The following is a 25,921-nucleotide window of genomic DNA, read 5'->3' as shown; positions in this document are numbered from 1 at the left end:
ACAGCCCGCACTGCATCACCTGTAAGCATCGCCCCAGAGCTGCGTCACCACCCTGTGACCTAACCCAGGCAAATCAAGGTTTAAGCTCTGCAAGCAGAACGCAGCAGCTCCTTGTAGCAGCTGTGGTGCTGCTAAGCTGCTCCACCTGACATGCACCAAGGCTTACCCTTGGCAATTCCCCTCCACCACCTGGCTGCTCACACACAACTCGGCTGTGGTGACATCTCTGCACTTTGCCCTGTAGTTCCATTTTCTGACTCACGATGCTCCACCACTGGTCCCCAGTGCACAGCACTGCTCTCCACTCCAGTCCAGGCCCCAGCACATTCCTCCCCACTCATCTCACCCTCTGCTCCAGCCACTGCGGCACTGCGAGCATCCCCCAGATGTTCCAACTAACACCTGGACCGTGCTTCTTACCTGTCCTCCTAGTCCAGGACTGCTCTTCCCTGGACATGAACTTCAGCTTCACAAACTTTAGTGTCATTCTCTTCTCCTTAACGTGCAGAACCTTCATAAAAAATGAGTAATAGAGGCAAGTAAGAAGCACAAGAAAGGAACTTCAAGGCAACAGGATCCAATCTGAAAAAGAAATATAATAAGCTTTATGTTGACTTCCACAGCACTGCATGTCTGGTCCTCCCTGCAGCATTTCTCCTCACCCTCTCCCCACCACGGTGCTTCATACATCACACACATATGCAACAGGACACGTGAGCTTTGTCAACAACTCCAGAGCAGGGAGACAGCCCAACCCCTCCTGTGCTTTAAAGTGAAACCTCTGCCACCAGCTCCCCCGACTCCTCCAGCCCCAAGCAGCACGGCATCCCCCCCCCTCCATCACTCACCTCCCAGGCAGCACCTTCCTCCTGCTCCCCATACAACACACACTGGCCAAAAGAACCAAAAGGTTTGGGGATTTAGGACCTCTGTGCCAGCCCTCCCACCCCCCACCAATGGGATGGGATTAGAAAAATGAGTGCTTCCGATTGATCAAATTGATAGTTTTTATTTCCAACTGTTAAAAGAATGGTTTGCCTGCCAGCAGAGTCCAACATAGATGGGACAGACAGACATGAATACAGTTAAATACAGGGAAAATTGAGCTATATACAAGACATACATTTACATAAGGAAAAAAATCTTTATATTATCTATCAGTTCTGGCAAAGTGAAACATCACTGGAACTCAAATATACTGTTTGTTGTTTATTTTCCCCTTCAAAAAAAAGCATATAACTCAGTTTAGTGTTTTCCCATGTACTGAGACTTAAAATTCATTCTGAGATGCACAAAATTTGTGGCACTTCACAGGGTACACAAAAGCTAAAAAAGTTTTTGTTCAATATTTTATAGTTTGTGGTATCTAAATTTCAATTAGATCTGTTTATTGAGACACTAACTATAAAGTAATATTTACATGGAGGGAGTTGTGCAAAGTCATTTTAGGCTATGGCTAGTACACCCTGAAAGATGCAAAGATGCGTGACACCCACATCCCCATAGGTAATCCCTTCAATCCTCTTCTGATCATCCTTCTCGTACAGTAGCCACCAAGGAAAACTGGCCTTTTATTTCATTTTTTCTTTGTTAAGCTAGTGGAAGAAAGGTGTTCCTGTGGACCCTAACTATTCTTGACAGTTTTAATGGTGGGCTGCTTCTCTTTAGGCAATTCATGCTTTAAGCATCTTTAGAATTGTTTCATCGATTATCTGCTTTTTGTGACACAAATGCCAGCTGTTGTCACCACTGCACTATCCTAAGACAACTGTTTGTAGTTTATATTCAATGGGAGCAGACGGTAACTAAACACGTGTAACTTTTTAGCAGTTACCATAGTAGCACTCTGCAGAAACGGCATATTCCTGGTAACAGTGCTGAACCAAAGCTATTCCAAGCCACGGCGGGGAAGGTATTGCATTCCTGAAGCTAGCCTTTATGGAACAAGACTCTGTATTGCTACATCCAGATACATCCCTAAACATCCTAATAAACCCCCCTTTACTTCCGGGTTGCAATCTTCAATTCAGAACTTGAGACAGCTAATTAGAAGAGCTGCTTCAATTAAAGGCTTCCTACAGATCCCTAGGACAGGTTAGCAAAGACACATCAGATATTTATGTTCACTAAACACATCCAACAATTGTGCTGCACCAAGAGTACAGAATGGTGCCTCTAATCGTTTACTTTTGGACTTTTTTATAGATGTGGCTGCTGCAGATGTAGATCATGAAACACTGATTTTAATCATCTCAACTATATTTAATTACTATAATCCTGTTTGTGTCAGCTCATCTGGGATTCCACACCAGCCAGCAGGCTTTTAGCTGTTACAGGTTTAAAGCAGACACGTACAACTCAGTCTTGGAAAAAACAGAAAAGTGACTGGGGAACAGTCCAGAAACCTGTGTATTATTGCCTTGCTTAAACAAAGGAATTGTCTCAGGACATGCATCTAACTTATCTTCTTGTTTAATAAAGCATATATCAAGAAAGCTGGACAACCCCCAGGGCAAAGTGAGATTAAACTTTGCTCTCAAAAAGCGGCCAAGACAAGAGTGCTATCAAACACCTTTTAAAGGCTCTGTGACCTAACTCCATGGCAACGCAATTATTTTTTAGTCCGATCCATCAGGCTAAAACCAGTCAGGTGTCAGTAGAACAGAAGAAAGAGCAAAACAAATGCACTGAACTTTTAAGCACTAGGCTGGATACACTTGATACAGTAACAAGATCTGTAGGTAGTTTGGTATTCAGCTGACAAGAGGACAGCACACAGTTTGCTACTTATTCACCACCAGCAAGCCCAGAGAAGACTATGGCTCCTTAGTCATCAGGAGAGAGCGCTACAGAACAGTAGTAAACCCAAGAGTCATCATATTAGAAAGGAAATTCAATGTTGCGATACAAACACAGGAATTCTTGACAGTTAAAACATTCGAAGCAGTGTTTTCACATTGTACATGTTGCAATCTGTCAATGTACTTTAGATCTCATGGAGTTCATAAAGAAATCTACATGTTCAAGCCTTCTGCTTAAAACACCTGATTGCTGGTGAACAGCAGGTTATTTTATTGCATGACCTTGGCTGTCAATTTAATATAGATTTACGACAAAACAATCCATCACTGCGGAACTTAACTCTACTTGGGCAAAGATGGCAGAGCACAAAGCAATAGTCGTAAATTCTTCTCGCATAAAAACTGTAAAGTGTCACAAAACGGCAAATTGCTCATCTACATTTGGAAAGGTAGCTACTCCGTATCTGTATGCAAGGTGGGAATAACTTAAAGAGTAAGAAACAACAAAATAATCAGGCCCCTCTTATTTAAGCGTTAGAAAAGGAGAAGGAAATGGATTAGCTGCTTCCTTTCTGATACAAGCTGCTGGTCTACTTTAGAAACAGTCACAAATTCAACATTCTAACCAGGGATGTAACAAGAAGCAGCTTGGACCATAGAAAAGCTGTCTGTATACGCACAAGTTATTCTCCAAAAACATCAGTTTTATTTGGATGTGTGTACAACCTGCTGCTCTTTAAATCTTCAGAGCACTGAAAACATGACATTTTCCCCAAAAATCCAGTTGAGTCTGTCCTGAGAATAGAGAAGCACTCATATATAAATGGGATGATACTGTCTGTGAGTGAGTTTCTTCCTGCAGGTTGGGCAAGAGTTGGCATTCCTAAGGGAATCACGGAGGCACTGACTGCAGAAGACGTGGCCGCACTTGGTTGACACAATCAGTCGCCCGCTTTGCACAATCTGGAACAAAAGAAACCGCAACAGGGATTTGGAGCAAAGAATTCAACTCGGTTGGTCTGCTGGCACCAGGCACACAGCACCCAAAGTATCTGGAATTGGTACGCTGCCACTATCGTAATACGGAACCCAGAGATCTCTCTCTCAGTGCCACCTTGGGCAGTGTTTCTCCCTCTACGTACACCACTAAGAAATTACTTTTGGAGTTACAACCGAGTTTCACCGTCAAGCCGAGCTCTGCACTTGAAGCCAGCCGCCCGCAGCATCCCACAGAACCCAACAGAGTCGCGCAGCTCACCTTCTGCCCCGTTCTCCCTCCGACAACAAAGAAACGATGACAACACACTGATCCTTACCTCTGAGTAGCCATCCATGCAAATCGGACAGCTAACGGTACCAGACGGCCTTGCGGTAGAGAACAAAACCAGAGAGAACATGCATCCATTAATTTCACCGTGCATCGAGGGTTACCGATAAATAAAACGTCACGCAATCACCTGACTGCACAGACTAGCCGTGGCGCGTCCCGTCTGAAGATCCCTGCGTACTTTCACCTCTCCCAGTCTGTTGCCTTGAATAAGCAGGCAGGGGCTGCCTCACCTCAAGGAAACTCTCTTGGCTTTCACCCGGGGAAGGTGCAGTGAGCCACCCTGCCCTAGTACTACAACTAACAGCCACCTACAGCACCGTGCAGCACAGGCAGGGCACTATGCCTCTTCAGCAGGTCGCAAGAGTCTTGTAAGAAAAGCATCGAGCTGTCCTTGGGAACCTCCCTATCCTACAAGTGAAAGAGGCGGTCAGAAATTAAATCTATTTTATATATATATTTAAATTAAACCCCTAACTCTAGTTATCATAACATCCCAGCCCAGCAACATATTCGTGCCAAGAACTCCTTTATAAGATGTAGGGCAGGAACACACCAACATAAGAAATATTAAAAAATAAATTTCTAGTTCAGAGAAGGAAAGATCAACTTGCATCCTGTTACCAAGCTATGGTTACAGATGTACCTCTCCTGCCTTTGTCCTCCAGGAGAGCTGTATTGCACAAACACTTACTGAAAACATAGCTATTCTGTGTAAAGAGATATGTGATATGTTGCGTGCTGAATAATATTCTTTATCAGAAAAAGGAACAGGCTCCTGCCACTTTTATTCACATATTCATCTCTATTTTAAATGACAACAGTAAGGTGCTTTCATTATTCTTTACCATGAACTTTATTAAGACATATGTCAAAATATATATATTTTTGCTTTATTATGTCACCACCCATTCTAAGGAACTTTGTAATTTATTAACTAAACAGTAATAGAAAGCATGAGATAGCCTTTATCCTGTAGTCTTAAATTCAAGCAATGAGCACTACTAATATCTACCTCTAATTTCACATACATAATATAACTCAATTCTCCCATTTATTTTTATACTCAAATTCTTCATGCAGCAGCCATAATACCAACTCAGTAACTAATTACAATTGATTATAACATTCATATAAGCAAGAGTAGTCTGCCACTATAGAGTAATGCTGTAGACGGTGCTGTGGCAATCTCCAGTATTAGTATCTTTTTGTCAATATTAAATGCTGCAGCACTGAGATGTTTTAGCCTCATCTTAACAGTGCAGGAAGGCACGCTGTCCTGGTTGCAGCTGGGATAGAGTTAATTTTCTTCTTAGCAGTTAGTACAGTGCTGTGTTTTGGCTATGATGTGAGAACAATGTTGATAAGACACTGATGTTTTCAGTTGTTGCTGGGTAAGGTTTATACTAAATCAAGGACTTTTCAGTTCCTTGAGCACAGGAAACTGGGAGGGGACACAGCCAGGACAGGTCACCCAAGCTGGCCAAAGAGGCATTCCATACCATATGATGTCATGCTGAGTATATAAACTAGGGGAAGAAAGAAGGGGGGGACATCTGGCATTATGGCATTTGTCTTCCCAAGTTCACTGTCACGCATGATGGAACACAGCTTCCCTGGGGATGGCCGAACACCTGCCTGCCCATGGGAAGTGGTGAATGAATTCCTTACTTTGCTTTGCTTGCGTGCGCAGCTTTTGCTTTACCTATTAAGTTGTTCTTATCTCAACCCTTGAGTTTTACATTCCTTTCCAATCCTCCTCATCTCTGTGTGTGGGGGAGAGTGACCAAGCAGCTGTGTGGTGCTTGGTTGCCGGCTGGGGTTAAACCACAACAGTCCTTTTTGGTGCCCAACGCAGGTTCGAGATAACAACATATTTGATTGGAATGTGCTAGTTTGAATTTATAGCTGTTATTTCTGTTTAGCTATGAAGGGGCAGGTTTCTGTGCTTACCATGGGGCTTGCTTGCCTTAACGTATGTTAGTCTAGTACTTGTTAGTGGCTGCTTCTTGCTTTTGCTGCTTGCTGTACTGCTTTATCATCTCACTGTGCTGTGCCCAGGAACATTCTGATAAGAGCAATGGCTATGCTCCGGGGCTGGCAGATGGCCAGGGCATCGCTGCTGTTTCTGTGCTGCTGTACCGGACAGGCTGAAACTCCAGTGTGAACTTCGGTCAAAAGGACTGTGACCTGTGGATGAGTTCACGTGGGAGCAGGACACCCCAAAGACCCTGTAGCCGTGAAAAGTCCATGTCTGAGTAGGTATATCTTGGAGTGTCTGTGGCCATGGTTATGTCTGTGCTGCAGCAGGTATGCCTCTGAAGAAATTGTGGCTCAAGGACAAGTCCACGTTGGAGAAGGGACACCTCGAAGCATCTGTGGCTGTGGATAAGTTTGTGCTGCAGTAGGTACATCTTGAAGCATCAGTGGCTATGCATGAGGTGATGCTGAAGCATCTCAACGTGTGTGGCCATGGATAAGCCCACAACAGAGCAAGAACAGCCCTGGAGGCAGCCAGGGATAAGGCCATGCTGGAGCTGATTTACTTCCGAAGGGACTGTGGCTGTGGGTAAGGCCACGTTGGAGCAGGTCTATGGTAATGGCCCATAGATAAGGCCATGTTGGAACAGGGGCACCTCTAAGGACTGTGGATGTGTCTATGCTGCAACAGGTATACCCCTGGAGAGCCTGCTGCAGTCTGTGGATAAGTCCAAGCCGGAGCAGGGGCAAGGGGAGGAGTTCATTGCAGTGTTAAACCCTACGGGGTGGTCCAAAGGGTCCAGGGTGGAGACTGTAATGGATATACCTTTAAATTGTTGTAACTCATGATCTGAGTTTCATGTTATAGGAATTACTATAGCAGCAACCACCAGAACCACTGGAGGACAAGCCTTACAAAAAGCAGTGCAAGTGCAACAGTGACCTGACCTGATGCCTGATAACCCCACACAACCTCTCTTTTCCTGAGAGACCACCGTAAGAGATAGTGTTCATGGACTAAATTAACTCAGTGGACATTTTATAGACATTTTGACAGTGGTGGTACATAATACAAAGACATCACTCCCCTAGTCTATGTCAAAAGATGGGAAGACTGATGGTGGTTAATGAGGGTGTATTGGAAAGCGTGGCATGACTTAAATAGTATGAAATAAGGGGTGGACACTGTCCTGGTTGCAGCTGGGATAGAGTTAATTTTCTTCTTAGCAGTTAGTACAGTGCTGTGTTTTGGCTATGATGTGAGAACAATGTTGATAAGACACTGATGTTTTCAGTTGTTGCTGGGTAAGGTTTATACTAAATCAAGGACTTTTTAGTTCCTTGGGCACAGGAAACAGGGAGGGGACACAGCCAGGACAGGTCACCCAAGCTGGCCAAAGAGGCATTCCATACCATATGATGTCATGCTGAGTATATAAACTAGGGGAAGAAAGAAGGGGGGGGACATCTGGCATTATGACATTTGTCTTCCCAAGTTAACTGTCACGCATGATGGAGCCCAGCTTCCCTGGGGACGGCCGAACACCTGCCTGCCGCCCATGGGAAGTGGTGAATGAATTCCTTACTTTGCTTTGCTTGCGTGTGCAGCTTTTGCTTTACCTATTAAATTGTTCTTATGTAAAACTCAAGGGTTGAGATTCCTTTCCAATCCTCCTTCCCATCCCTCTAGGTGGGGGGGAGTGACCAAGCAGCTGTGCGGTGCTCGGTTGTGAGCCGGGATTAAACCATGACAGACACTCTTCAATAGAGAAGGTTGAGATTGAGGAAGAAAACATTAATTTTTATATTAACTAGCAGGATTTGTTCACCTACATACTCAACAGGCAAAACTTAAGAATCTACAAATCCACTGGCAAAATCCACTATATTTCAGAACAGTATAAACCCTTTAAGTGGCATATTTAAGACCTGACACCCAAAATTTCCATACCCAAGTTGTCTGCCTACATTGCCTTCAGGTCACCTAAAAGGCTCAAAGCACACCAGCTTTATTAAAACCTGTATTCTTCTCCCCTCCTCAACTTAAAAATGCTTATACCACAATTCTAATGTACTTTGTCTTCCTTAGTCACACAGACACCTTATTTAATTAGTTTAATTCACTGTATTTCTTAACATTCTTAACATAAAACTCCCATCTGAACAGCTGGAGTTTACTGTTTCTCTGCAAAATGGGGTCTTCACTGTGCAAGCACTTGACCTGAACAGTGACACACTGCCATCTCACATGCAAACACAGAGCCGTATGAGGTACATGCAACAGAATAAAATCTGTCAATGACAATATTACCTCCATAACTGCCTTACAAGTATACCTTGGGAAGAACGGTTACCACTCAGAGAAAAGGCAGTTAACTGGCACAGTGTATAGAAAACCAGTGATTGAGTAATATTTTTTAGTGGAATTTGCCAGGCTGCTGCCTGCCGGTCACACAAAACCAAGCCTCATTGACACCAATGAATATATATCCGTATCTAACATCGCTCCTAGAGTTTTGCATAAAATGTAAACGTAATAATTATGAGCTATGCCCTGCGACTAATCCTCCTTCCTTGCAGTACTCCAACACTCATCTTAAGGTTGTATTTAAAGCTCTACATCTGTCTTAAGCTGCCTTTGTATCCTGAAGTGCAAACAGTATTACTTGCTCATTATGCAAAATGTGACATTGTACTCATTGAAAGAGAGAACTGACCAGAGTAAATTAAGACTTCCCAGGTAAGCCAGGCTATAACGATAACTTAGTCCTCTATGTATAAGAAAAGGAAAATTCAATGTATGGTAGTTCATAAGGCATACATACTTTGAACTTGCAGTTTCATCTTCCAGTGGTCCCAATTCTCGAGATACTTTATCTGTCACATACACATCATTGTCTCTAGTTTCATCTTCATCATCGCTACTCAGTACACAGCTGTCTGACTGTCGCTGGCTTCTTAGTCTAAGATTTCTCCCTTGTCGCTGATTCTCTGTAATTTAGGTAAGTGAAGATATAATATATGTCTCTCCCCCTCCCCCTGGAACTATCCTTGAAAGGCATGATTATAAGCAGTCTGTGACAGTTCAAATATATGTCTGTGTGACACGAGAGAGACAGAGAGGACTGAAGTTACATTTAGAAGTAGCCTGGTGAGGTAGCACATACACAATAAAAAGACCTGGTAATACACAGAGTTCTTTGTTCACAAAGTTTCAGAAGTGATGGAACGGATACTTAAACCTAAAAATCAAAGTTATGGAACTGTTCTGGTTCCTCACTGATCTATCCACATATGATGCTGAACTGTTCCACTCTTTTTGTCTGTGTTAAACCAAATGTCCCCACTCAAAGGCAGTTTCTATAAAATGAGTCTTTTTAAAACAGTACTTGGAAATTATAAAAATACTTCAAGCAGTGTCTCCTTTGACATTTTCATCATCTTCCTGTTGAGTTAAGGTAAACTGAAAATGGAGTTATATTGCCCAAAATAAAAGCAGTTGAAAAAATATTTAATTGCTTGGTCTGTAACGTCCAAAGGTTAAAGAACAGCTGTCTGCTTTTTAACAATTACAAACTGTATGCAATAGTTACCTCTGCAAGTCCAGTGTACATGAAAACAATAATCAATTACATAAATAGCCACAAAATTAAAGTTCCTTCCTGCATAAGTACTCAGCTACAACATTTACTGCAAGTATTTATTACTTGCACTTGCTTCATTCAGAGCACAGAACAGATTACATTCTAAATAAGTAGATGTCTGACATCTATTAGTAAGTTATTATAATCAGAACAAGGACTGAAAGGTCTAAAGGATGAACTTCTTTATACCTATAACTATTGTAAAACACCTAAAGCAAAAAAAAATAAAAATTCCACAGTTAATACTTCTCATTACAAAATCTCAGACTAGATCATGGAAGTGAATACTATGACCACAAATAACTTCCTTTTCTAGTTCCTTCACTGCAACACTGGCTTCAAAACCCTTTCAGCATTTTCTTATTCAAAGCAGGTATTCCAGTGCTAATTAAAATTATTATCAACTTTGGGCTTACAGTATCTGGAAAATAACAACACACATTTTGAGCAGCTTTGATGCATTGTATTTCAGATAACTTCCTACAAGCTCTGATAGCAACTATCAAACACAGATTGGATCCATTCTCTAAGAGACTGGCCAGATGCTTTCTTTCCTTTCCCTTGAAACTGGGTAAACACAGTTTCAACCCACACTGCTCACGTTTGTTGGAAAAGCCAAAAAGAAAACCTTAAGCTTAAGACAACTCTATTATCAATTGTAAAGCGTCAACTCACCTTCAACAATCTTGCATCAGCGCAGACGGGAAGGGAGAGAAAAGAAAACACAGTTAGACTTCGGTGTGCAGCCCTAGCGTTACAGATACACCAGGTAAGCTAAGCAATCACCACAAAACAAGCCCAGAGTGGCAGGACATCAGTCTCCTTTTCATTAGAGTGTTAACAGCAGGAGCACATCAGCTGCTGCTCTAAAAACATGGAAGTGGTCACTTCTGGCTCTGCGCACACCGCTACACAGGGGTAGTAATGGAGGCAGCTGACAATCTCCGGAACGCCCTCCTCCCCGCTCCCCACTTTCAGTACCCTGATCTGATTGAGGCTGGAGGAGATTCTTTCCCTCTTTCTCCGCAAAACAGGCAAATTCAGGTGTTATAGCCATAAATACTAAATATTTTAACAACAGTGCTGAAGAAAAAAAAAATACAAAAGCCAAACCCGCTGTCCTGTCTTTGGCAGAACTAGAGCTGGGGCAATGCAGGTTGTGCCGTAAAGCTTGAGGCGTTGCCCTCGCCAAGGCTTGGGAACAGTCCCAGCAGGAAACAACCCCAATGTTATACCTGCCGCTTGTTCCTGCTTTGCACAGCTGCAGGGGCATCCCAAAACTGAGGTTTATGGAGGACACTCTGGACTGGACTGAACACTATGCTAGCTTTAAGAAGAGCAGTAAGGAAAAGTGGACTTTTCTGAGGCTTCTTGGAGTAATAAACTGAACCAGTTTGTACTGTGGTCAGCTACAGTTGCGCTTGGCACCTCTGCAACAGGAATACCTTAAACTGACATTGCAGCTAAAGACTTCGTATTTGTGCAATAAAGACTTACCTCCTTCACTTCTTATTCAAATCATTGGCCTACATCTTTGATATACCTATCATAACTCCAACTTTAAATTGCACCTCCTTATGTGACATGAGCCATGACTGGTGTGCATTTTCCCCAAATCTTACAGCAATAAGCCATTTCAGATTACCCTCTCATTAACTGCAAGTGCATTTCCAGAGCAGCTTCTGTGTTGATCTGGAACACATGGCTTTCAAGCACTGAGAAGTTAGCTCTGAACTTACAATCTGGCTTTAAGGGCAAATTTTATCAGGGAGCACATCAGAAAAGTCTCTCGAATACAAGATTTAGGTAAGTGTGCCATTTGCTACTTACCACAACAGAATCATTGCGAGTTAGATCAACAACTACAGGATCAGAAGATTCACATGTGAGATCTACTACTTCTTCACCAGCTTAAAAACAGAACATTAGAATCGAGATCAGATTGCAGAGGAATAAAACTGCCTCCCACTATCAAACTGGCTGAGGTGTGATTCAGCATGGCTCTATCCCTCTTCTCTACTGAAACGTATCCAACATTTCACTCAACCCCTCAAGAATCCACCTAAAGCATCACCACCCCGGTCTTCTGCAACGTGCAATGCAAGAGGAACAGTAGCTGAACCCCTCAGACAGTTCAGGTGTATGACAACAGCTTGCAGGAGCTACACAGCACCAGATAATTCATCTAACATAGGAGAACATTTAACACACAGAATAAAACATATAGAATGTAATACTTTTACAGTACCATGCTGTGAATGTTCCCATCTCATGTTGCCTCCAAACTCTCATAGTCAAATGCACAGCAAGAACAGAGCACCGTGTAATCACCCAGAGACCAATGGTTACCTTAACCCTTCCTACAGCTTCAGAAGGCAATTTAAATATCTATTTAGAAGGTCAAGGAGGCTTTTTACATTCTGATATTTTTTTGTAAAAACATACTAACCAAGTAATGCCACTCCCTTGAGGGACGGGGCATGACTGATGACAAACTTCTAATTATCTTCTTAAAACTTGGGAGTTCCCAAACACTGCAGAAGTTACTACTATCTGCAGCAGCAGCTGCAGGAACTCCCAGCTAGTCAGCCCAGACATTCAGATGTCTGAGCAGCACCTGAGGACCGCTCATACACAATTCATTTATCAACAGCACTGAATGCAACACATCTTACTAATAAACCAAAACAGTAGTCTAGCAGGCTTGCTGTCCATAGATGCCATGCGAGATGCTCTCTAAAACCAGACGTGTCCTTTCCTCCCTAGCAAAAGGCCCAGAAACTGAAAAGACACAGGTGAACTGGGACCCCAACCTTCCAGAAGCAGTTTATGCTCTTACCAAGTTAAAACAAAAGCTTACCACTTTCTTCAAGTTCTATTGGCTCTGCTTCTGAAGCCATTTCTGCAGTAGAAGCTGCCAGCCTGCTCTGTTTCCGAGCTTGCCTAGAATTAACTGCTCCTCCACGGCGCTTGCGTTGAGTCTAAGAGAGAAAAAAAACTTCGCTTCTTCTTTGGGAGTAATGTTCGCGTGGCCCTCATCTTTGCACCACCAATGAAAGCACACAAGGATACACAACACACTCTCCGGAAAGGCCGGAACATGCCTTGAATGGTGCTATGGGTCACTCCTACCCAAAGCATCACATCCAGGGAAAGACATCACCCCAGACCTCTTACCGGTCAAGAAGTCAAAAGTCTTGAGTATCGCAGAACACCAAGTTACACGATGTTTTATTACACTAGTGTTCCAGTGTAATTATTACAAACTCTTCAGAACATTTAAAGAGGTACCACAAACAACGCCTTTTAAGAATCAGGTCTGCATTGCGCAGTAAAATACTTACTGTGCTCATAGCGCTTCTTGGCCTAAAACCACAGAAAGAGAGGTACAAATGCCACAAGAGTAATTGCAAGGAAGCACCAAGTAGCAAATCCTTATATTCCTTCAGGTAGCACACCGTTAAGAGTCCAGATTTCACAGGCTCTGAGAACAGTGTTCTTCCAAACCTGTAAGAAAAGGAGAGAGAAGATGACCTGCCTGTAATGCCCGTTCTCTTAAGTACACCCCCTCTCCCAGATTCCCAGTTCTGAACCACCCGTTTCTGTCCAAAAACAGAGGGCAAGTCCCAGGGTTTGGCACCCGAGCCTTAGGTATTCTTATCCATTTCCTAAACTAAACACCAAGATAAACAAGTTTGTTAGCAAACGAGAAAAATGCTAAGAAATCCCCATTAACTGAAAAGCAACTGATTGATTCTCAGGGCAACGTTTGCGTGTGGGCAGGAATCACTGGAAATTGTGTCCTAAGCAGCAATCTTCAAAGAAGAAAGGATTACAAATATGCAGTTCTCTTCTCCAACCAATCTCCAGATTCCAACAGGGGGGAGGTGAAAAACTTCTTGAGAGGATTCTAAAGCATGTGAAGCAGAGAAATTTCACTTGAGCCCTACTCATGGATCGGCAAGAGAATAGAAGTTTACAGTAGTTACTCTATGGTAACTGTAGGTGTGCATGCCCCAATGCATACGACAGCAAACTGCTAAGTGAAAACAACTGGAAAGCATTAAGGTGTTTATGAGTAGCTGGTACAGTACTGAAGTTCACATCTTAAAGCTTGCTCATGCTGCAATTATCATGTGTCCAACACACAATGAATAGCTGGGGTGGGGGTGGGGCAGGGACCAACAGTGGAAACCCCAGGGGGAAAAAAATTACATTTTATTACGTAAAATTACGTACAAGAAATCAGTAAAGAACACAAAGGACATAAATGTAACTCTGTTCTTCTCTGATAACAATTAAGAGCTGCAGAACTCTCTTCCCAATACTGACCTTGATCTATGCTGCAAAGACCAGCACACACTCAATTAACCTATTCTCAGATTAAGAAACAGTGAGACCACACAGTGGGATGAAATGGCACTGGTAGTCAAGCATAACCTTGAGTTCAGGGGAGCCTGATCAATTTTTTTTCCCTTTTAAATTTTCTCTCTGTATTTCTTAAATCACTTTAAAAGACCCATTAACACTGAATCATGACTACCAAAACAAAAAACATCTAAAAAATCCTTACAATAAAAGTTTGATACTTTTACTAAGCCCAAAGATTTATTTATGCAGGTTTAAGCAACACAATATGCCAGTCATCAATTTTAGACAGAAACTTTTAGAGTAACCTGATACGCTGATGGATCTACATTGCTGGAAGACAGCAAAAATCAAGTCCAATGTGTTCACCTAACAGTTTCATATGTAAAACATACAAAAGGTTTCACAAGACTGGGTGTTTTTAACACCAAACACAACTCACTGCAATAGTGTGTTGACAAAGTATCTTTAGAAAAGGTTAAATATATAGGGGGAGCAAGCACCTGGGATGACTCCAAACAGGAAATAAATGTTGCACAGACTCTCTTTGGCCACAAGTGGCCTAAGTGTCAAAGAGCAGCTATAGCTGAAGAAAACAAACCAACCCAACCAACCAACCAAAGATCCAACCACAAACTTAAACTTGAAAATCACAGTGTTAAGTAATTACCAAAGTAATACACAATTGAAGATGTCACACTAAAATGCCCTTACCCACGTTAAATATTCGTACACTTTTTTACCAAGATAACAAGGAACAATTACTGATAGGATCACTTCAACATATCTTGGAGGATGTAGTATCAGACCTCAAAGGCAACACAAGACAGAGTCATTTCTTAAACTAAGTGATAGAAATCATCATTGCTATTTAGATGGTTTAATTTTCAGAATCTTACAACATCAACTGTAGCCTTCCTTTATACTTAACGCAGACAGTACATAAGACAGAAATGTTCTAGCTGCTAGTGACTCTAACCTCTTCAGAGGTTTCTTCTGAAAAAGAAAGTTGAGAGTGGATACCCATAGAGAAGCTCATCTACAAAATCAGCTTAAAATATATCATTATAGGTAGGTTCATCAGTATTAACATGACCCAACTCCAGAGAGATGTTTATTAAGAGAATCAAGACTGCCAGAATTTATTAAGACTATGAATGGAGCCTCATAATCCAGCAATATTTTTGTCTTGTAAGAAGAAAACTTCTTCTGTGGGGCTATAGATTTCCACATTATTGACTTACTCTGGAAGCTTCGTTGAAAGTTAGATGCCCAAACTGTAAAAATGGGTAGCAGAAATAAATCAAAGCTTACTTTCTTGAATACACCACTGATCAAGTTCGTAGTGCACAAAACCAGAGGTAAACAGAAGAGTTCCAACTTTTCTGTGTTTAGAGACATACACATCAGTAAGAATTCCTTTAAGATTTTCAAAGGCTCAGGACTACTCAATTTAATAGTATTATTTATTATAAAGGACAGGTTAGCCCAAATTAAATGGTAAGGTCTACATGCTCCTCCTCCAACAGCCACTGTGAAACCCAGCACCAAGATCCCAAGACTGGATAATACAAATAGAGTTATGCATCAACCTCACACCCCGCTGCCCCAACCCATAAGCACCACATAGCACAGCTGAAGCTGTTTGCAAGCTCATCTATTAAACTTGCAGCAACACGCATTCAAGACATCAATTCAGAATTCTAGAACTAAGATCCTTTAAAAAAGTAAAAAACCCGACTTTTTTAAAATGTGAAAACTTAGCAGATTAATTTAACAAGCAGACTGCTTTTATTACAGACTTTTTATTGCATCCCTGCAGGATGATACAGTACCAGAAGGAGTCACTCCCCCTTTCTGTCATACACAGAGCTCTGCACATGCTGTTATTTTTCCTGTTATATCTCTCTCCCAAGGGCTTAAACACTGTTGTCCTCTTAACAACGAAGTTCAAGGTTTCTATTAGCTAACTCTAGCATTTTAAGGACTATACCCCACCAATCTTTCTCTGTACTGATAGATACTTGACAAAAATAAAGCCATTTTGGTTAAGAAAATTTACACTAGGAGTAAAGGAATACTGATGCCCATATTAATCATTTAACTCAGCTGTTAATTTTTTTCAGCTATAAAAGAAATTAACAACTGAATTCAAGTTGACCTAGTGTAACATGTTTGAATTACAATTTTTAAAAAATTTAAAAAAAAAGAAAGAAAGATTCTCTAGACAACAAACTGTTTTCAGAGTGGTGTAAGAAGTTACCAAAGTCTTGGTCTCCCACATGCTTAGCATGAATTGGGGCAAATTAACTTAAACAAGAAGTAGACATTTTTACCAAGTCTCGCTAACACACAAAGCTTTACTTCATAATCATACTGAACTTTACACATACACTAAAGCAACCACTTGAAGAAAGCGATAATGCCAATCTAAATGTTTGACGTGTGCACAGCACAGATGACAAAAACATTACACATTTTTATCTGTCAAAACATAACATACTATGCTTTTAAGATTTTCCTTCTCACTTCTACTCTTAAGACCTCTCTTTGCATTCTCAACAGGAACCACTCTATCAAATATGCACCATGTATAAAAATAAATCTGGTCAAACAATGCACATACCAATCACAAAGTGCTAGTCTTGAATTTATTACAGGGAACAGTTGTCTGCTATTTTACTCTTCCAAAACTTTCTTATTGCGTGTATTTCCAGTACCTTTAAAGACATTCTTGTTTTTTCAGAGGCACTACACCAACTTCAGTGAAAACAGAAAATGAGTCTATTATGTTTTATCCAAATTAGGTCAAGCAGTCCCACACTACAGAAGCCTGGTGAAAGGCACTATAAAGAGTAAAGATGACTGATAAACGCCTACAAAGCAGATATACCAGCCTGCCTGCTCCAAGCACTCAGTTATAGACAAGTAAGATGTACAAACTAACAAAAACCCCACAAAACTAAAAACCCAATAAAAACCCAAATCAAAAACAAAACAAAGAAGCTAATAAAATGCACCAAAACTTTTTGTTAGCCTGATGTCCCATTTCAGAAACAAGAAAAAAAAATGACAGGCCAAAAGAAAAGTTCTTCATTGCTCTTACAAGCATAAGTTTCTGACAGAGGCTACAGCTTTTGTTCAGTAGTCCCAAAATCAGATACAGAAAGAGGGTGACTTTTCACGTCAGGGAGACGCTGAGGCAGGAAAGAAGCGTCTCCTCCACTCCTGCTATCATACAAAATGGGAGGACACACTAACAACTCCACGCAGCTGTACCGCATGCACCGAGCCACCCCCGCTCCTCCTGAGGAAAGGGGGAAGGCTATCGTCTCGTCTCCAGCACCTACCTCCCTCGGCCACTTCAGGACACGCTCTGAAGGGCCCTCACGGCAGACGCCGTTCAAGGCCCCAGCGAGGAGGCAGGAGGCTGAGCAGCCAGCCCGCACCGCCCAGCCAGGCCCGCCTTCGGCGAAGCACAGGCACAACCCGGCCGCGGGCCCGCCCGTGCCCCGGAGCTGGGGGCTGCCGCCCGGCCACGAGCACACCACCGCGACCGGCGTGGGGGCAGGAACGACCGAGGCCGACCCGGGGACCAAGCAGCCGCTCTCGCAGGCCCCGCAGCCCTCCAACGCGGCGGAGATAAAAAAAACAAAATTCAGAACCGGCGATGGAGGGGAGCGGGGCACGGCGTCCCAGGCGGAGCCAGGGCAGGCCACAAACATCCCCCGAGGGCCGCCGCAGCGCCAGGCAGGGCCGTGGCCCCGCTCCGCACCCGGAGGAAGGGGCCCGGGTCACCGCCCCCGCCCCAGTGAAGGGGGCAGCGCGGCACAGCGTCGGCCCGGTACAGCTGCACAGAGCCCAGCTCCACTCACCGGTGGAAGAAGCCTCGTCTTCCCCCGCTCCCCTCTGCGCCGGCCCGCCCCTCCCCCACCGCGGCCAGGCGCGGCACCCTCCGCCTCCCCCTTCCTCTCCTCCTTCCTCTCTACCTCCCCCTTCCCCTCCGCCTCTCCCTTTCCCCCTCACCTGTCGCCCACCGCCCTAGACACCTCAGAAAAACAGGGCAGGCCCGGAGGCCCCAGTGCCGCTCCCACCCCCACGACACGACCCCTCGGCCTCACTCTCAACACCCGGCCCGGCGGCTGCGTAGCACAACGCCCGCCTTCGCTCTCCCGCCATTGAGCAGACCGCGGCGCTGCGACTCGCCGAGTGGTCGCGGCGCACGTCAATTAGAAAGGCGTCAGGCGAGCGGCCCCACCTCCGCTCGGGGCTCCGGGGTGTGCTGGGAGTTGTAGTTGCGCGCGCGGCGAGGGGCGGAGCGGGCGCGCGGCGCAGCCCAGCCCAGCCCCGGCGCGCCGCCCCCTCACGGCGGGGCAGCCTGACCTGAGGGGGCTGGCTGGCCTGAGGGAACTTCTTGTGCGTCCTAGAGTTATTTTAGCCCTGACGGACTCTGAAAGGGTTGGCCAAGGCGCTACCGTCCTTTTGCTGTGCTCCCCAGTGTTGTGGCGGGGGAGGGTGGTGTTTGTGTGTATGAGCCCCCCTGCCAATCTTCTGGAAAGGTTTGCAATGCAGTGAGCAACACTCATCAGAGCCATGAACTCAGAAAGTGTTACCTGCTGCCTGTGGCATAATTAGTCCAGAATCTCTTTGTAAGTTGTTATAAACATTTGCAGAGGTGTTTCGATGCCCTCGCCTCACCATTTGCGAGGGTTTTTCCTAGCTGCTCTGCCTTAGTGCAGGGGTCATCTGGCCTTCACTAAACCTTACTGCCCTGTGCGCAGCCACTTGGTTGTTTGTAGATAAACTCATAGATTTTCTTGGAGACTTTTTTTGCCTTCTCCTCCCCTAGGTGAACAGTGCTCAAAATTTTTACTAGATATTTTTGTTGCTTACCATTCCCACATGACTGCCTTTGTGTCCTTATTTTCATTTAAATAATAAAATATCTGTGCTTTCTAGGGCAGGTGAGGTTACCTGGCCAGGCAGTCATTGAGTGTGGACTTTGCCTCATTACAGGGGCTGATTTGGAAGAGGGAGCCAACTGCCACCCAGCAGCACCTGTGTTACATGAGGGGTGAGCACCCTGTGTCCAATGCTCATCAGAGGGCTGAAACACCTCGGTCTTTCTCAGGCAATCTGCACGTCCTTACACCTTGTCACACTGCAATTGCATGTGAAGGCTTTTGTGGTCTGGCCATTTACACTGAAATACAAGACCTCAGGCATGTGCAGCTTTGGCACTAAGATCAGACTGGTGAAACCTCCGATTCTGTAAATCTGTTTTGTTAGATATTTTAAGAGTCAGTCTTGTCTTCTTGGCTGTAAATAGTGTAATGAATTCATGTAAAGGAATGAAACATGAGTTATTTATCCACCTGTGTTTCTGTGTAGTGCAATGAGTGAAGAAGCATTGCTGACTCAATTATCTGTGCATATGGATTAACTAGGTTGTGGATGGTCTGTGCCACAGACATCAGCTGAGGCAGCAGTGTGACTACAGCTGTGTTGTTTCAGAGCTTACCTGACTCCAATGGCATTACAGCTGCTTTTGTAGTGTAGAATCATAGAATTATTTAGGTTGGAAAAGACCTTTAAGATCATCAAGTCCAATCGTTAACCCAGCACTTCCAAGTCCATCACTAAACCATCTCCCTAAGCAGCACACCTACATGTCTTTTACATAGCCCCAGGGACGGTGATTCTACCCCTTGCCTGGGCAGCCTGTTCCAGTGCTTGACAACCCTTCTGGTGAAGAAATTTTTCCTAAGATCCAACCTAAACCTCCCCTAGAACAGCTTAAGGCTGTTGTAGAATAAGTGCTTATTCTAGCACTTGTTACCTGGGAGAAGAGACCCACACCCACATGTCTACAACCTCAGGTAGTTGTAGACAGTGATATGGTGGCATGTCCCACCCCTTACCCCTGCCCCGAGCCTCCTCTTCTCCAGAATAAATGACACCAGTTCCCTCAGTCACTCCTCCTAAGACTTGTGCTGTAGACCCTTCACCAGCTTTGTTGCCCTTCTTTGGACACGCAAGCAGCAAGAAAGTTACAAGACTGCTCATGCCACAATTGCATCAACCTGTTTCTCTCCCAACTTCACATGCCGCAGTCAATATGTGGTCACTGCATTAAGAGCTGCTGATTTTTCAGCTGTGCAAACCCTCTCTGAAGTGACCTTGGATTTCTTTTTAGTACCGCTAATTTTGCCAAGCTCTCTTACCCTCATATAATATAATGCTAACAAGTCCTACCAGACTTTTGGTGGCTTTGCATGGGATCACCGCAGGTTTCTGTGTACCGCATTGCTGGAATGGTAATAATAGAGAAGGTGCTCTGGTGGCCAGAGGCAGAGTGGTTCTGGATAGGATCTGCTGCCTCCAGCATCAATTATCCACATTTGGCAGGAAGGATGTAGTATTTTTAATGTTATTCTGTTGCAAGATCTCCCATCACTGGAAAATTGATAGGCTATATTGATACAAAAAAATCAATATAGGAATATATTGATGTATTTCCCAAAAGACTCACATTCTTTTTTATTCCTCAAAACATTGATTCTGAAGATGACTTCATGCATCAGATCCTAAAGTAGTAATATGGCTATTTGTGACTTCTGAAGGTAAAAATTAAATAGCTAGATTATTCAGACTCTTCTATTCCTCAGTCCTTTCATTTGAGAGCAGGGAAAATACGCAGAAGGAAATAGTTATGAATCAGCTTGATTGCAATTCAGTAAGAAATTTGAAAACTGGGTCCAACATCACCGGGGAAAAAGCATGCAGTATGATAGGATTTTGAAATTTCCATATTACCTACCTAAATACACCTGCCTATCTATTTGCTTAATGATGATTTTATTTTTTAAAAAATTCTCAAAACACAAAACACATCAAAAAGTTTAAGAGGAACTATTCAACTGTGCAATATTCCAGACTATGACTGCCAGCCCAGTTAATTGCTAGCTTCTCGAAAACCAAGGTGTTACAGTCACCGCTTGGCTTTGTTCTGCAATACAATGCTACAGAATGCTGAACCCCAAAGGAAGGTAAACTCCCTGCCACCACAGGTTTTTCTGGTTTGTTGTTATAAGTTATTACAATCCCCCACTAGACAGTGTTTAGTTCCTTCTCCATCTGTAGTTCTCCTATGATTCCTTCTTTCCACTCTCCTATGTTCCTTAACTCTTGCTACAGAACATGAGCCCTACATTGCTTTTGTGAAATACTGCAGCATTTACTTTGAATGAAAAATACAGCACATTTTATCAGCTTGTGGATTGTGGAAGTGATCTTCACAGCTAGATGGCAACAAAAGAATTCCATTTGACTTCCTTCAGTAAAAAGTGAGAAATGTAATGTTGTGAGAGCATTAAAAGCAGCTGCCTGACTCTAATGTCAGCAACAGTCTCCTTCAATTTAAATATTTGCAATAGCCATAATTAAACACTTAGTAACTGGCATAGAGTTAAAATAGAAATACATTACATCATCTTACTGCTGTGCAGATTTTAATTCAGATTTATATCCTCCACGGCTTTGTGCCTAGAATAAGTCTTCCGATTTAAAGACTGTTTTACACAGTATAGAAATTGTCAGAGGGCAAAGTATCTTCTAGGTGAATAACAGAATTTTGACTTTTTCTGGAGGCAGCTCCCTAAAGAGATCAAACAATGTTTTGTTCGAGTCACACTGCATCACCACTGTTCATTGCTGTGTCATTTAATGGCTGGTGGTTCAACAGTGCTTAAAACATAGAGCTTTGGTAAAAAAGAAATATTTTGACAATTTTTCCTTTCTCTCATAATTGTGTATCCTGGGCTTGGCTTTGTCACAAGGTTTATGCCAAGGCCGTTTTGGTAATAGGGAGATCAAGCAGTAGTGGTGGAATTGCGTTATTTCTGAAATTGAGTGGTTAAATTTGGTTGATTGGTTAAATTTTTCTTTCTTCTACTTTGACAGTCTGATCAGCCCTTGAGAATAGGAATGCCTTTTCCATCTTCCAACCTAAACAATTCTGTGATTCTGTTATGTTCTCCAACCTAAACAATTCTGTGATTCTGTTATGTTCTCCTTCAGCTTTTTAAAGACTGAAAAAAATCTGTATCTGCAAACAGAGGGGTGGTCTGTCTGGGCAACTGAATCCAGACTTTGGCTCCTGGAGGCTATCACATCGCATCTAAACCTTCTAAACAGTTCTTCCCTCATCCTCTAAAAGCGGTGTTGAAACTGGTGGTCCTGTTAAACACAGTTACTGTCATATAAGAAGACGTATTAGGAACTTGGGCTGACCACGCCTTCTGAAAAAGATGCATATGTAAACAAATGTTGCTTGTGTTTTGCCCTCATTTTTATTCTTTTGCAAGATGAGCATAGCAAACCACAGCATAGTATACAACGATAACAGAAATACAGATCTCAACATTCTTACCCAGATGTATGCCGTTCTGCTGTAGAAGCTCTGATGTTAAGGTTTTAGTTTCTTAAGACTTTTGATTCTAACAGAAAAAAATGTATCATTATAGTGTAAAAATAAAATTCTATTACAAAACTTAACACATTTTTATTCTGTTGTTCCTGTATGACCTAATTTTTTCTAATCACATTGTAAAGGTGAAATAGAGATTAAAATTCAACCTTGTAGTAAGTAGGCACACCTGGGAGATTTCCAGCAGGCCTGAATTTGTTCCAAATGTATTTTATTTTACTTCGGAGCGCAATATACAGACTGTGGCTCCACTTCTTGCTGCCTTATAGGCAGCCATTTTCTGGCTGTTTCTCTGACCCTGAAGCCACATTGAAGGTTCTTGAACTGTCTTTCCCGACTCTTTTCCAGTTCATTGCAATGGTTCAATTGCAAAGAATCCTGCAGGAAAGACACACAGGTGATCAGACTGCAGGTAATACAGTGGTTCTCTTTAAAGGATACACTGAACTTCTGTTTGATAATCTGGCTGGCTGTCAACACAGTTTATTTGCTAATGTGATTGGGAAACTTGTCATCATCAAACGTAACATGACAAATAGAAAAGAACTCGAGTGGGTTCTCCAGTTTTAGATGAATTAAACACAGCTGTAACACTCCACAAAATGTTAAGTAAAGGTAAAACTACATCTGGATGGTTTGCAACCTTACGTTCTTTCTTTGCCAACAGCTTATTCTTGAAGCCACAAATTGATAGTTGCACAAATCCTATCAGACTCTTGCGGTTTGCTGATTCAAAAGCTGGGTTCACAAGGAAGCATTCTGAAAAAATCTCAGAAAAACTGCTACTTTTTCATCTGATTTTTTGCTTAAAATGGTAGAAAAATATGTATTTTTCATTAATGGTAGCTTTTCTTATGGTTAGTTTTCCAAACTGCAATATAAATTCTGTTTTATTAAGAAGATGACAGTGATTTATCAGTAAATGTTACCTTGACTTGTATCAGCACAAACCCATTGGGCCCAAAGGGCCATCACAAATGTAACTGAAGCCACAATCTGGAACTTTAATACAAGGGATTAGTGTCACTTTTTTTCTACTTCTTGAGGAACCTAAAAGGTAGCAGTACAAACTGAATGCCAGATAACTATTGCATTATAACTAAGGAAGGAATTTTCTCCTATAGTCACATTTAACAACATTTTCAGCAATATGCAGTTCAACTGCAATAAAGATGCTGCTGACCATATCTGACCAGAATTGAGCCACTTCCCTGTAGTAACATTCGGTAGGGTCATGCAGAGCTGAACAGCACGGATGGAAGATACACCAAAACAGCTAAATAATTTAGTAACCTTTATTTTTTTCTATTGTTTTTTCTTTTTTTTTTTTTTACAGATGTCTTAGCATTTCTGAGGAACATAAACAAAAACAAAAACACTGACATCTTAAGAGACTTACTGTGTAAAGCTAAGCTGAAGAACAAGACAAAATCTAACATCAAAATAACTTTCACACCCTGGCTTTTCTGCTCATTCATATGACACCAGAGCACTCATACAGACCCACATCAGGTAGTCAAAAGTTCCAGTTCTGAATCTATAATTTATCTTTGTATATTTTAAAAATGTCTCACGTGTAGTTATATGGCTGCTTTCCTTTGAAGTCTGCATTAATTGCTTCTACTTTACTCTGGACTCCATTCAGCAAAGTGTTTAAGCATGCATTTAAAACCTCAGTTCCAAAAGCCATCCCAGTTTAGGAAATCCTTTCTTCAAATAGGTCTTCATTGTTTTCTTTGCTAAAAAAGATAGAGCCTAGTTGTCTGTATAAGCACCTACATGTTTTGCTTGCCTGAAATGGGGATTCTGAAGGCAGCAAACATTGATACACTGAAAAATTGCACTATCTTGGTTTTTAAACTATACATACTTAAAAAATACAGTTTTCTTCATTGAATTCAGCTTCATATAACTTTCTCACGAAATAGGTAAAGAGTTATTATTATTTTAATGGATTGGGAGATTTGGTTCTAATTCTACATTGGGCTAGTACAGCTTTTAAAAAGTGATCCATCATGACTGTTCAGTGTTCCATAGGCTGTGGCACATGTACTGCTGCTGGTATGTGAACCGCTTCTAAACGTTAGGCATGTATGAGGCAATGGCAGAGGTGGCATCAGGAGCAGCAGTTCCTCACTGCTTGTCTTTAGACACTTGCCAAGGAAACACAATCCATGTGAAGCAGCACAAAGCCTGTAGGCCTACTGGTGTTGCCATCCCATGTTGTGGGATCAGGCTGAGGGAAAGGCAAGGTAAAAACCTCGGCAATGATAAACTGTAACCTGTCTTGGGTGAGAGAGGGGCTGAGCATCCCAGTTTGGTGCAATGGGATGTGTGTGATAGGAAGCTGAGAAAGACAAGAGTTAGAGACAGGGGGAAAGGTGCTGTTTTGATGGGATGAGTGTATGGTAATAAAAGTGGGAAGCTAGGTGTCGTACGGATGAGTCCTACTCTGTGGTAGCAGAATATGTGACAAGAGGTGAGGTCAAGGCTGTGGTTTGGAGAAACTGCCTATGTAAGGAAGCAAGGCGTTGCTATTGCCAGTCATGTATGGCACCATCTACCTCTGCCACCCTTGCCAGCACTGACAGTTGAGCAAAGGTCTGTGAACAGCAGGTCTATTGCAGAGCTTTTCTCCTTATGTAACCCCCGGACCTTCCTTGATGAGATGCTGGTTTTCTGGGGCGTAATCTTTAATAGTTCTTCTTGCTTTTTACGCTCCATTGTTTTTTCTACAATCCTTTTCTCTAGGTTTAAAATGCGTTCATCTTTCATAGGCCTTTCACCAGACTGGGACTTTCTTTTCTTTTCTTCCTGCCTGTAAAATCGAAAAGAAGCAATGAAAAGGTAAAATAACATCAACCCACAGAATAAATCCATCTGAGCATATATTACCGTGATTATAATGAATTTGCTCTTGCTTCTGGGAACCAGTTAGACTCAAAACAGGTTTAAATCATAAAGCTTGAATGTCATATTCACAACTTGCTTCTCATTGTTTACAGAACAGCATTATTAAACAGTATAGAATAATATCTTCCCACAGGATGCCATGATGACAATATCTGAAGTATTTCAAGCCTGACATGACTTTCTTTAGAAAAAGCATGTGCAAAACCTGCGGTAATACTGCAGCTTTTTGTTTATGAGAACTATGGAGTTTTCCTTATCGGATCATTAGAATTCATCTCAATTGCTGTATTCCTTGGCAAATGGAGATATTCTTTTCTCTGTAAGCTCAATGCCTAGATTCAGAATCTATGGGATGGTGATGTATTAATTAAGGTTAGTAGGCCTAGGTGAGCATAAACTG

The 25,921-nt window shown here is 42.5% G+C and overlaps 2 protein-coding genes across 9 annotated transcripts in view; both read right to left on the bottom strand.

Moving 5' to 3' along the window:
- Positions 1-993: 993 nt before the first annotated feature.
- Positions 994-18,335, bottom strand: RNF4 (ring finger protein 4). Of its 8 annotated transcripts, none has more exons than XM_040592534.1 (9): positions 18,147-18,223; positions 13,211-13,259; positions 13,097-13,118; positions 12,613-12,733; positions 11,583-11,662; positions 10,428-10,437; positions 8,934-9,099; positions 4,118-4,166; positions 994-3,764 (listed from the first exon to the last, which is right to left on the bottom strand). In XM_040592534.1, the coding sequence occupies exons 3-9, from the start codon at positions 13,103-13,105 to the stop codon at positions 3,615-3,617; spliced, it is 585 nt and encodes a 194-aa protein (XP_040448468.1). In that variant the 5' UTR covers positions 13,106-13,118; positions 13,211-13,259; positions 18,147-18,223; the 3' UTR covers positions 994-3,614. The 8 variants fall into 8 exon arrangements, with proteins under 8 accessions (XP_040448468.1, XP_040448461.1, XP_040448485.1 ...); XM_040592527.1 differs by lacking the exon at positions 18,147-18,223 and adding an exon at positions 17,471-17,948; XM_040592551.1 differs by having other exon boundaries at positions 13,097-13,259; positions 18,147-18,335.
- Positions 18,336-22,473: 4,138 nt separating this feature from the next.
- CFAP99 (cilia and flagella associated protein 99) overlaps positions 22,474-25,921 on the bottom strand; it is a 63,768-nt gene continuing 60,320 nt past the window's right edge. The window contains 3 exon segments of the mRNA XM_040592495.1: positions 22,474-22,893; positions 22,896-22,986; positions 25,264-25,426. Coding sequence (XP_040448429.1) covers positions 22,820-22,893; positions 22,896-22,986; positions 25,264-25,426 — 328 coding nt within the window. The 3' untranslated portion in view covers positions 22,474-22,819.

The sequence above is a fragment of the Falco naumanni genome, chromosome 1 (assembly GCF_017639655.2).
Source record: "Falco naumanni isolate bFalNau1 chromosome 1, bFalNau1.pat, whole genome shotgun sequence".
Lineage (NCBI taxonomy): Eukaryota > Metazoa > Chordata > Aves > Falconiformes > Falconidae > Falco > Falco naumanni.
The sequence above is the reverse complement of the archived record's forward strand: the minus strand, read 5'-3'. Positions and strand labels throughout refer to the sequence as shown.